Source organism: Branchiostoma lanceolatum, chromosome 18, assembly GCF_035083965.1.
Source record: "Branchiostoma lanceolatum isolate klBraLanc5 chromosome 18, klBraLanc5.hap2, whole genome shotgun sequence".
NCBI lineage: Eukaryota > Metazoa > Chordata > Leptocardii > Amphioxiformes > Branchiostomatidae > Branchiostoma > Branchiostoma lanceolatum.
The window spans coordinates 4,531,675-4,543,335 of NC_089739.1; the positions used below are offsets into that span (position 1 = coordinate 4,531,675).

General features: G+C 42.5%; 1 protein-coding gene across 8 annotated transcripts; it reads left to right on the plus strand.

Moving 5' to 3' along the window:
• The first annotated feature begins 275 nt into the window (after positions 1–275).
• On the plus strand, positions 276–11,653 carry LOC136423878 (sodium/calcium exchanger regulatory protein 1-like). 8 transcript variants are annotated; one of them, XM_066412256.1, is made up of 7 exons: positions 276–616; positions 1,409–1,593; positions 5,763–5,870; positions 6,334–6,359; positions 9,352–9,521; positions 10,603–10,707; positions 11,288–11,653. In XM_066412256.1, the coding sequence occupies exons 1-6, from the start codon at positions 523–525 to the stop codon at positions 10,683–10,685; spliced, it is 666 nt and encodes a 221-aa protein (XP_066268353.1). In that variant the 5' UTR covers positions 276–522; the 3' UTR covers positions 10,686–10,707; positions 11,288–11,653. The 8 variants fall into 8 exon arrangements, 6 of the variants coding, with proteins under 6 accessions (XP_066268353.1, XP_066268354.1, XP_066268355.1 ...); XM_066412257.1 differs by lacking the exon at positions 5,763–5,870 and adding an exon at positions 1,904–2,011 and having other exon boundaries at positions 277–616; XR_010753803.1 differs by lacking the exon at positions 5,763–5,870 and adding an exon at positions 1,904–2,011 and having other exon boundaries at positions 278–616; positions 6,334–7,633.
• The last annotated feature ends 8 nt before the right edge of the window (positions 11,654–11,661 follow it).

Consider the following 11,661-nt stretch of genomic DNA (forward strand, 5'->3'; position numbering starts at 1 on the left):
ACGTTTCGGCGCCAAGGCCAGGAGGGTTCGTCCTAGCCTCCGTTGCAGTCCTTTTCCCCCGCAGCGTTTTTTTTCTTCATTTTTTTTTGGGGGGGGGGGGGGGGGGGCGCCGCGTATCTGCTTGGGATCCCGTATCCGCCGTGCCCCTGTGTCCGCTATAGACCCTGTGTCTGCTGCTGGGGACACAGCAGCAGACACAGGGTCTATAGGGGACACAGGGGCACGGCGGATACGGGATCCCAAGCAGATACGCGGCGCCCCCCCCCCCAAAAAAAAATGAGAAAAAAACGCTGCGGGGAAAAGGACTGCAACGGAGGCTAGGTTCGGCCCCAGGTCCAGGACGGTTCGGCCCCAGGTCCAGGACGGTTTACTATTACATGTTACCTATTGTTTACCCTTTGCATATGACGCCAACAGACAGTTGTTCTGAGTCGTTTCAAGCTCCAACTGTGAGGGCCGGGCCACTATTTATAGATTTCGAGCTGTCCGGGTAACATTAGCGTATTCGAAACGTTGTTCAACATGGCCAACATGGAGGAACTCACCCAGATCAACGGTAGATGGCAACACGACCACTCTCAGAACGAAAACTATGACGACTATCTTCGTGAAAATGGTAGGTTAGTCGAACGTATATACTATAGACAAACTATATGATCTTATATCCTGGCAATCTGTAGCTGAACGATACGATAATCTAATGTCGTGAGGGTGTCTGAGCTAGAAATGAGTCAAGACAATGAGTCAAATTTTGTAAGACTGAAGCACGACTGGCCTGAGAATGACCTCAATTGGCTTTTGTAAGTTGATGACCTTTGGCACAACGAAATGTTACTCGTGAAGGGAGTGACTACTTCTTACGTAAATTCTTCAAATATCTAGACAGCTACTACATTGAATATTGAAATGTACGTGTTGGCAAGGACATTGTACAAACACTTATGATGGTAGAAGATCCAGTACTTCGCCGATGAAAAAGTTGCAAACAAATCTGAAGAAAACAACCGGATACTTGTGACCATGCCCCCCTCCCCAAGGGTTGGTGGAAAAACCTGTCCAGTCCGGACAGCGGAAAAAACTGTCCAGTCTAAAAAGAGGGTCTGCATGGAGGTTCCAGGCAACGCCTAACACTGAATTCAGCATGGTCGTTTAATAACTAACGATAAACTGATCAAATCTGACCCGGGTATATTCTGAACAGGGGTATATTCTGGCCTACTACACCGGACCTTCACTTTTGACATATTCCCCACAATACATTTGTTTGTTTGTTTGTTTGTTTATTTTTATTTAACCAGGGGAGTCATATCGCCATGTCACTACGCATGCGTACTCGGGACTAAGAGCGACCTTATTTACAGTGTCACTTCGTTTACTTGCTTTAACTCCTTTTTCTGCCACGTTACAGGTATGGGGTGGTTTGCCCGTAAGATGATGCAGTGGTTAAAATTTTCTCCTGTGGAAGAGTACATCGTCAACGGAGACCAGATTACCTACCGGAATTACGCGAATCAGAACAGACCATTTGAGATGACTCAAACTGTTGGGCAACCGCCAATAAGCACCTTTGCACCGGGCTTTGGCAGCTTTCAGGTATGATATTTTTTTGGCCACACCTTAGGGGTGGGCCTGATAATATAGTATTGTTAATAGTTCGCGATAAGCAAAACCTATTTTACGATGGGTTCAGCCATCTTGGGATTCTGATACCTTTCGGTCGCTGATACATTCCCGTCAACGAGTAAGTAATAAACAGTACATCGTCCGTCCGTTCCAGGATGCAGTACCGCCATGGATTACTAGTCGGCGCTTCATTACTGCCATAGGTTCCTAACATAAATAGTATTACTTAAATAACAACATATAATTCTCATTCCTACAAATCTTGCTACAACACACACAGGTTCAAATGCATTGGGATGAGTATGGTCGATTGGTGACGCGTACCAGGAAAGATGTTGGTGAATTCATTCAAACAGGTCGGATTGACAGCAAAGGAATGCTGGAGCAGGTAGAGTTTATCTTGTTATATATTTTATTACTTCATTAACATGTGTTTGTGTTTAGGGCTAACGTTTGATCCTGGTGTGTATGGTTGTTTGTGCTGGTGTGTGTCTGCACATGTGGTACGCTGTCAGTAAAGACGCAGGGAGTGAGTTGGGAGGTTGGCTCAGAGCAAAGGTCAGATTGGTTTGATTGACAGGAAGTAGAGTTCTTAAGGCGATAGAAGTAATCATTTATCATACAAGACAGACAGACCAGGTCATGGGGTCAATGGTAGAAGCTACTAATTCACGGGGAGGTATTATTTTGGTTTGGTCTGTATATTATATATTTTTCATATGCTAGTCACGTAGAGTGATAGGAAGTGATCAATGGACACATGTTATGTTAATCAAAACCTTATTTGCATAATCAATTATTGTACAACATGTTAACAAACAAGACATGAGAAGCTCCAAATGTTTCACTGATACGTGAGATCTTCGAACTCTTATTTATATCTGTATATTCTTAAGCATTATGAGATGGTTTTTGGCTTGACATTGCCGTCTGTTTAGAGAAATTTGACGTATCTTTTGTTTTAACTTTCAGACAATCTTGCTCCCGTCGGGAAAAACCTGCCGCCGAGTTTTGAAGAGGGTGTAGTGATGAGTTGCTTCCGCCAGGAAGCGCCGTGTACTAAGACAGCCATCTACAGTTCTGATTTCAAAAACAGATTTTTTACTATTGAACGTGTCTGTCGCCTTCCGTACAAGAATCTTCTCAGTGGATAAAAGGGCCGTGCATAGTACTGTAAAAAGATAATGTTCTCAGGGATTTAATTTTGTGGTTGGGAGAAAATGGAGTGTACGCGGTGGTTTTAAGTTTGCGGTGAAGCGGTCACCGCGAAAACAGCGAACATGAAATCATGCAAACATTTCTCCCTTTACATTACTGCCTCTGGACCAAGGAATTACATTTTTATTTTAAATTGATAATATTGTAAATGTACGACATAAGAAACTGCCTATCTAAGTGTAAGAAATTCCAGTAAAGATTACCCAAAGTTCTTATCACTTACCACATAGCCTCTCATCCTGTAGCTTAATTGGATAGAATTGTTGTGAATTATTTAAAGTTGTACCTTATGCAATTTTTGTGTAATAGATGTAAAGTTGATATCATCAAATTTGTACATGAGAACAACGTACTCTTTATCGTTTCACTAAAAAAAGAATTGCCTGCCGGCATGCAATGGGATCCGTTGAAAAAGTCTATGTTTCATCGCAAACCTACAACAATCAGTTTTACTTTAATGACCAATAATACACGTAACACTATCTCTGGAAGAAAAAAATACAGCTTTGTATGCAATTGTCTGACCTGTCATGATAATGTCCGGACGACAAGTAACGCTATAGAGTATAGCAGTGCACAGTCTATTACAGGTCATCTATGTTTACCCTTTGCATCACCCCGTGGGCATTTTAAGCTTCACTGTGGCGTATTGGACTGTAGCTTAGTTTCCGGGTAGCAAAGCGGTTATCAAACATGGCCAAAATGGAGCAAATCGCCCAAATCAGCGGCAGATGGCAACAGGACCACTCTCTGGACGAAAACTATGACCTCTTTCTTCGTGAAAATGGTGAGGTCTAAACGGTAGTCGAACGTAAAAAACTATGTAGACATTATCCGTACAACCACTCTTTAACTGTGTGTGTATGTGTACATTTCCTTGTACGATATCAACGTTGTATGATTTCCAGCTAGATTATAGTGGTACCAACCGTACACAAGTGCCTCCGACAACCGTTTGTCTGTCACAAGATAACCGAGTTCAGTTGTACGACACACCCACGAGTCACGACGACCGACCTTAGCTCGGAGAATGTCCCCAATTCGGTGCTGTAAGCTGACCTATCGTGTGATAAATCTTACTCGTAAAGGCGGCCCAACCTTGTGAAATACAGTAGCTACCACATTGAATTGAAAGGTACATGTAAGTCTACATATATTACGGTAGAGCGGACTGTACATCAGAAGCTTCGCCGACCAAACTGTTGCAAACAAACCTGTAGACAACAAAGGGCATGATCATGAGTAATGTAGGGTGGCCATGCCCCCCTCCCCACCTGTAATACAAAAACAACCTCGCTGCATTATCCTAACCCAAACCACACTGGGTGTATGTTTGTGTAATGGTCATGTTGACTGTTGATACTTCCGGTCGTGCTCGACTTAATGCACAGGTAAGCATGGAAAATAGGAGGGGGGGGGGATGTTGGTTTGATTATTAAGGTGGCAAAACACACTGAGGATTTCTTTAGTTTTAAGGTCACCGCAAACTGACTCACATCGACGCGGATAATATTATAATATGATGCACTTAAGAGAAGCACGACAAACGATAGTGTTTTACTTGAGGGTGCAATCTACAAAATAACTTTTTACGACCATTTTTTACGACCACTTTTAAATGGGGTCATGTGAGGTCATGCGGAACTGCAGCCGACTCACCCCGGCAGTCAGCTGTAAAGGTCACGCGCATTTATATGCCACCTGGGCAAACTTCACAATGTCATTCGTAAGATCTAAAAGCCACCGTATTATACTACTATACAGTGCATTTCACGTGTCTATATACGAATCAAGGTTTAGGTACTCACTATATTTTTAGTGCTAGGTCATAGACTACGGGGGTCACAGATGCATACAGTGTGCTGTAACCTTGACCTAATAAGGTCGTTCACGATTCCAAGTACGCATGCGCAAGGTCAAAGGTGAAGGCCCCTGACTTTGTAAACAGTTCTCGTTTTGACCATTGTTACGATTGGCTTAACAATGTCCAGACGTGTGTTATTTTTGTCTCAGGGGCCTTCACCTTTGACATATTACCCACAATACAAATCGCTACGCATGCCTACTCGGAACCGTGAACGACCTTATTAACAATCTTACTTCGTTTAGTTTCAATTATTTACTTTTTTTCGGTACGTTACAGGTATGGGGTGGTTTGTCCGTAAGATGATAAAGTGGTTCAAACTAAGCGCTGTAGAAGAGTATATCGTCAACGGAGACCAGATCACCTACCGACAGTACACTAATCAGAACAGACCGCCGTATGAGGTGACTCTTACTGTCGGGCAACCGCCAATAAACACCTACATGGAGGGTTTGGGACACTTTCAGGTAAACTATTTTTGGCTACAACCTAGGGGCGAGCCTGATAATATAGTATTGTTAGTTGGCGTACTTGGGCACTGACATCTTCGAATTATGACACCTTTCGGTCGCTCATGTATTTCTGTCAAGTAAGTAAGGAAAAACCCGTTCCAGGCTGCTGTACCATCGTGGATTACTAGTCGGCGCTTCTCTACCGCCTGAGGTTTCTGACATAGACAGCACTTAATAACAATATATCATGTTCTCCTGCAAATCGTGTCACCAACTTACAATTTTTCCTAGGCATAGATTACACTGAAAGGTAAACCTGGCTGTATTTGCTAGAAAATAATTATTTCTAGTTTTGATTTATTTTGTTTTGTTCTTCTTCTTGAGTTGAGAAACGTTTGGATGTAAATCAAACCCGCAACCTTGAAGTGGGTTTTGTTACGTGGTGAATATTGAGTAGAAAAGAAGAAAAGGAAAGGAAAGAAGAAATTATGTTACATGATTAAAGCCTGTATATATTATTGTTCTTTTCATACAATACAATTTACAAAATTTGATGTAATTATTCGTGCTACATACACTGAAACATGTTTTTCCAAAACACACAGGTCCAAACTTATTGGGATGAGTATGGCCGATTGGTGACTCGGACCAGGAAAAAAAATGGTGAATTCGTTCAAACAGGCCGGATTGACAGCAAAGGAATGATGGAGCTGGTAAGGTTTTGTTCTGTTAAAAGTCAAAGTTTATTGCACAACAATTGTAACAGGTACAATGTAAGGCAAACAATAAAATACTACTGGCTACTCATATCAAACTACTAAAAGCTACAGGAAGGTTCTATGCTATACAATGGTTAGGTTCTACAATGCTCCAAACTACATGGAGGCACTATCTATATAATATTGTATGTTTTCTTAGGCCAAAGTTAGGACATTTCATGGATGACAGCAACGCGCGCATTCATTTTCACCTGATTTCGACACCCCACCGTCCGAGGACAAAAAACACCTTGTCATGATATCCATAAGATTGACTTCATCAACATGTTTGTGTTTGTGTCTGTATTATGTCTTTGTCTATACAGTATATCATTATTTGTCACTGCATTTTTCAACCGAGATGGTCTTTTGCTTGACATTGTTGACAGAAATTTGACGTGTCTTCTGTTTGTTTCAGACAATCCTGCTCCCATCGGGAAAAAGGTGCCGTCGAGTTTTGAAGAGGGTGTAGTTATGTCTTGCTTTCGCCAGGGGATGCTGTGTACTAATAGAGCCATCTAGATCTACAGTTAGATTTGATTTCTAAACATATTTGTTATTACTCCCTACTCTCCAAGCAGAGGTTGGTGGGGAAAATTGTGACCTTTTTTATCAAATGCCCCGGTAAATTTTTTATCCGCTCTCCCCACCAACGGGGGCACATTATAAAAAGGCCACAATCTTCCCAACCAACCTCTGCTTGGAGAGTAATTACTCCCCTTGCTTAAGGAGGGACAATGTCATTCCTTCTCTTTCATTGATCAACTGAGAATTGCTCGGGTACAAGTACGCGTAGTGCTATTGTATCACTATTCCACTGTTCTAATAAGACTTGCTATTATCAAATATGTATATGAATGCTAAATCTAAATTTGACTTTTCGCCATGTCAGAAAAGTTCACGACCAAGACGACGTGAGTTCGAGTCCCGGCTGTGTTGTTTACTACGATAGTGGAAAGGATCGCAGTCTTTAGGACGGGACGTTAAGCCGTGGTCCACTGTATATTGTACTTGTCGAAAAGAGCTAGAAAGAATTCCCCGGTACAATGAACCTGCAAATATTGAACATAGCGTCTGTCTTCTCTGTCACGACCGGTGGAAGATTAGCTCATCGTTCATTGAGTAAATTTGAGGTTAACTGGTTCGAGATCACTTTCAATGGGCCAAATACAATTATTGTATATTGACTTGATCGATATTGATAAAATTGTAAATATACGACAAAACATAAGAAACTGCCTATCTTAGCTTATTTTTTTAGAATTGTTGTGGATTATGTCAAGATGTATCTTATGCAACTGTTGTGTACATGTAATAAGTTGACATTATCACCAAATATGTACATGAGAGCAACGAAATCATGATATATAACTTCACTAAAAAGAGAGCGTATTCTCCCAGCATGCAATGGGATCCGTTGAGAAGGTCAATGCTTTAAACAAACAAACAAACAGACAAAGAAACAACCAATCAGCTGTGGCTGCTCTGACGTCATGAACATATACCTCAGTTATAGGACACTCCCCACCTGTGTCAAAGTGCAAAGGTTACCCGGGTCGTGAGAACAGTCTGTTAGATATCGTGCTGAAGGAAGCTGCTGCGATTGGCTTGGACTTGTAGCGACATTAATCAATAGCAAATAATGGCGGGCAGCAGCATAACGGGCAAATGGAAGCTGGACCACAACGAAGGGTTTGAAGAGTTTCTCGGAGAAATGGGTATGATTTTAAGAAAATCACTTTAATCTTGAGTCATATCTTGCAATATACATATGGAAGTATTTATATTTTCTATAACTGGAGTCAATGTATTGTCTCGTGCAATAGTGAACCGTTGAAATACAAGTCTGTTTGTTAGGAAGAAAAACGATTCGGAATAACACAAAGTAGCCTTAATAATACATAGCCGAAGGCAGTATTAGTATGTTTTTTAAAGTTAAATTTCGTAGATATTGGACTTGGTGAGACCACTTTAGAGTCCATTTGGGATAGCTTGTAGCTTAGAGAATTAAACGTCCGAGGACAAAATTTCAAGATTTCGTTTCTGCTTTATCAAGTTTCTCGCATCTTTTGGTTCTTGATATCCGACCAATGGTAGTGTACTAGCTATCATTTCAAAATAGTACGTGTGGAGTATGTACTGTTGGCACAAAACATGTACGATCCAATGATAAAAACGTCATGATTCGGAAAAAATCTTATCGTCATTGCAAGAATTCTTCTTTTTTCAGGGGGAGGGGGTCCGGCAAAATAAACACTCGTGGTGTTCGTGCGAACTACTAGGTGTATATTTCGTATCCACCGATATCATTTACACATTACTGAACACTTCACGAGTTCTATGAGAGCAATTTTCCCACGCATTGTATATAATGGGTAAAATGATATCGTACGATGGCAACTATTATTATAGACGTCAAATTGCAGTGAACAACAAGCGTCCGGAGACCCCATACCCATGAAATATCTAGAGCTTTAATCTGTAGAATCAATGTTTTATCTTTCCTCATTGATTATTTAAATGAGGAAGGCTGTGATTAGCAGAATCTATTTTGAATGATGGTACTCTCTTCAAAAGAATTCGTCCGTAATCATCATACACTTTTTTAAAGATTCTGACAGATTCTGGCTGGTTTTGTTACGCACTACAACTAGGCGTCGCTGCTAACAAATGCTAGCCTCTACCAGGCTCCGCGGATCGCTGGGAAAATAGTAGAAATCGGCCAAATAGAGTGAGTAGTATACCAGGGGCTAAGCCTGTGCGGACACGGCACGCAAGAAAGGAAGGTTATCAAATTAATCCCCGATTATCTGTATAGCGGAGCACCCTTGGCATACTATTCACTCTATTTGGCCGATTTTTACTATTTTCCCAGCGATCCGCGGAGCCTGGTGGAGGCTAAACAAATGCGATCTGAAATATAAAGTACACATATACAGAGATAGATAGTACCTGCGGTGCTATTATTACAATATTATGAAGAAAAAATCCATATCGCTACTATATTCTGAGTAGCGTCCGATGGGCGAGTGGCCAGGCTAGCGGATACAAGATTGAGAGGTCACGGGTGCGATTCCTGGTATTCCTCGCTAGATGGCGTGTCCTTGGGAAAGGCACTTAACACTAGCCTGGGTGCCATCCTAATTTCTACCGGGGCTCCTTCACTCGCTCCCTCAACAAATGAGGGTAGTGAGTGTAGGAGCCCCGGTAGAAATTAGGATGGCACCCAGGCTAACTTAACACGACTTTCCTACATGTGTAACTCCACCCAGGTGTAAAAATGGGTACCTGACTTCGGTTGGGGAGGTGAAAGGCAGTGAAAGGAGAGCGTTGTGCTCCGCCTTCCCATAGCCAGCCCTAGACACAGTGGATAACAACCCACCTCAAAAAGACTATTGGACTACATTTACTTCTGTCTTCTATTTTTGAACAACAGGTGCTCCACTTTTGGCCCGGAAGGCCGCATCCAAGACCAGTCCGACTCAGCAGATCGTTATCAATGGGACCCAGGTCACCATCAAGCTCAAGTCAATGATGATCACCAAAGAGATGGAATTCAACATCGGACAGGAGTTCGAAACCGAATGGTCAGGGATCAAGAGCAAGGTCAGAGGTCGTCTCATCTCCAAGCAGATATTGGGAGCTACATTTTGCATGCAATGACAATGTATAGACTGATGTTGTTAACAGGCAAATTGAATGAAAACAAAATTTACTTAAATGATCCCACACACAGTTATAGCAGCGCTGACTATGCATTGAAGGAGGTGATGTCTGCCATCTCTGATCCATTCTATTATTGTTTTGTTTTTCGTCACCTTCACCAGAAGGTTCTGTTTGCGGTTTTGCTATGGTGGGATGGCTGTACCCTGGAATCCAGAGCATATGTACCGGCCCGCGCCCGGAGCTTCCTCGGGGCCTATCCTTCCGCTCCCCCGAAGATCTACCCCGCCCCACTTCCCGCTAATCAAACAAGATCCGCAGCCGGTAGAACGGATCTTGTGTTGGCTAGCGGGAAGTGGGGCGGGGTACGTTGTCGGGCCAGGGGGAGGGTAGGTCCCGAGGAAGCTCCGGGCGCGGGCCGGTGAAGGTCGCTCGGTATAATTGCTCTGGATTCCAGGGTAGGATGGCTGTGGGTGCATATGTGTTGGATGTAAACGGCATAACCCGAGAAACTGTGAATCAGGGGCTAATTTGCATAATTGATGAGTTAATGTTCTAAATACGCAGCGTTCCGTGATAGGACATGATAGGATATGTCACTGAGAGAGAGGAGAATATCGATAGATATCAATTATGCAAATGAAGACCTCATTTAAATGATTGATAAGAAAATACTGTAATACCATAGTGATAAATGGCGGGAATTTGATACCAGTCGTAAAGGTTGATATAATTTGGCGAAGGTATGAGGTCGGGAAACTCTAGTTTTCAATATCTGTACCTGTATCTATACAGCCGGTATAACCGCCCTTCGGCGTAACACACCAGCTTTGCAGGCACGCGGCACGGAAGCAGCTGGTTACATTACACCGAACGACCTGTCACGTCTGACCTTCGCATATCTAACTGCATGCATTGTTTAAAGCTGTCTAAATTCTCTAATGAGGATGCTTCTTTGTGGCAACGAGTTCCACTCTACGATCGTTCTAGGAAAATACGAATTTTTGACAATTTTCCGCTACAGGCCATGGCACGTTGGGAGGACGGCAGACTTGTCGTGAGGGAAAATGGAGCCGTCGGAGAGACCATCACAAGCCGCTACATTGACGGGAACGGCATGCTGATTATGGTGAGTTTGCGCCGCTACAATGTGTGTTTGTTGTATGTGCGTGAGTGTGTCGATGTATGTGTGTGTGTACGTGTATGTATATCAGTGTGTGTGTGTTTGAGCGTGGGAGTATGCTGTCTGCATTTGCGTACGCATCACAGTGTGTGTGTGTATAATGATGTAGTGCTTGTGATCAAGTGTGTGAGTGCGTGCGGGTATACGTCTATGTATATTTGCGAACGTGCATGCAGATGTTACGTATGTATATTTGTAATGTATCTGAATGTCTGCGTGTATGTAAGTGTGTGTGTGTGTATGTGTGTGTGTGTGTGTGTATGTGTGTGTGCTTGTGTGTGTGTGTGTGTATGTGCGTACGTGTGTGTGCATGTGTGTGTGTGTGTGTGTGTCTGTGTGTGTGTAGGGTGTGTGTGTGTGTAGTGTTTGTGTGTGTGTGTGTGTGTGTGTGTGTGTGTGTGTGTGTGTGTGTGTGTGTGTGTGTGTGTGTGTGTGTGTGTGTGTGTGTGTGTATGTAGGTAAACTGGATAGCTAAAGGATTCCCCTTTTTGGATACCAGTTTTTTTTCTCAATTTTTTCATTTTAGGAAATCACGTCACCAAAGGGATTGGTCTGCAGACGTTATTTCAAGAAGAAGTCTGAGTGACGTTTCCCATCCACCTTGCGGCAGCAGTGAGAACGACACCTGTGATAGCAAGATTTTGAGGCAATACACCATGTAGCTGACATCATATATAACACAAAGCAGAATAATTTTTGCTGAATCTGATTTTAAACTTACCCATACGGGACCAGTGATATTCAGAAACTAAAAATAGGAAAAATAAGGCTACAAAAAATCAGAAGGCTACAATGTAGGTACTGGTTGCATGCAATATTTTGGATATTTAGTATCATGCATGTATTTATAGCCTCGTCATCAAAGGATGAAAATAAACCTTACGTGCCGAAATTTCTGAA

Excerpts from the sequence above, each read along its gene's own strand:
- LOC136423878 (XM_066412255.1), top strand. The coding sequence starts at position 3,535 with ATGGCCAAAATGGAGCAAATCGCCCAAATCAGCGGCAGATGGCAACAG. Across the intron at positions 6,360-9,351 it reads CTGCTCCCATCGGGAAAAAG|GTGCTCCACTTTTGGCCCGG; the intron begins GTGCCGTCGAGT and ends TTTGAACAACAG. Across the intron at positions 9,522-10,602 it reads GGTCAGGGATCAAGAGCAAG|GCCATGGCACGTTGGGAGGA; the intron begins GTCAGAGGTCGT and ends TTTCCGCTACAG.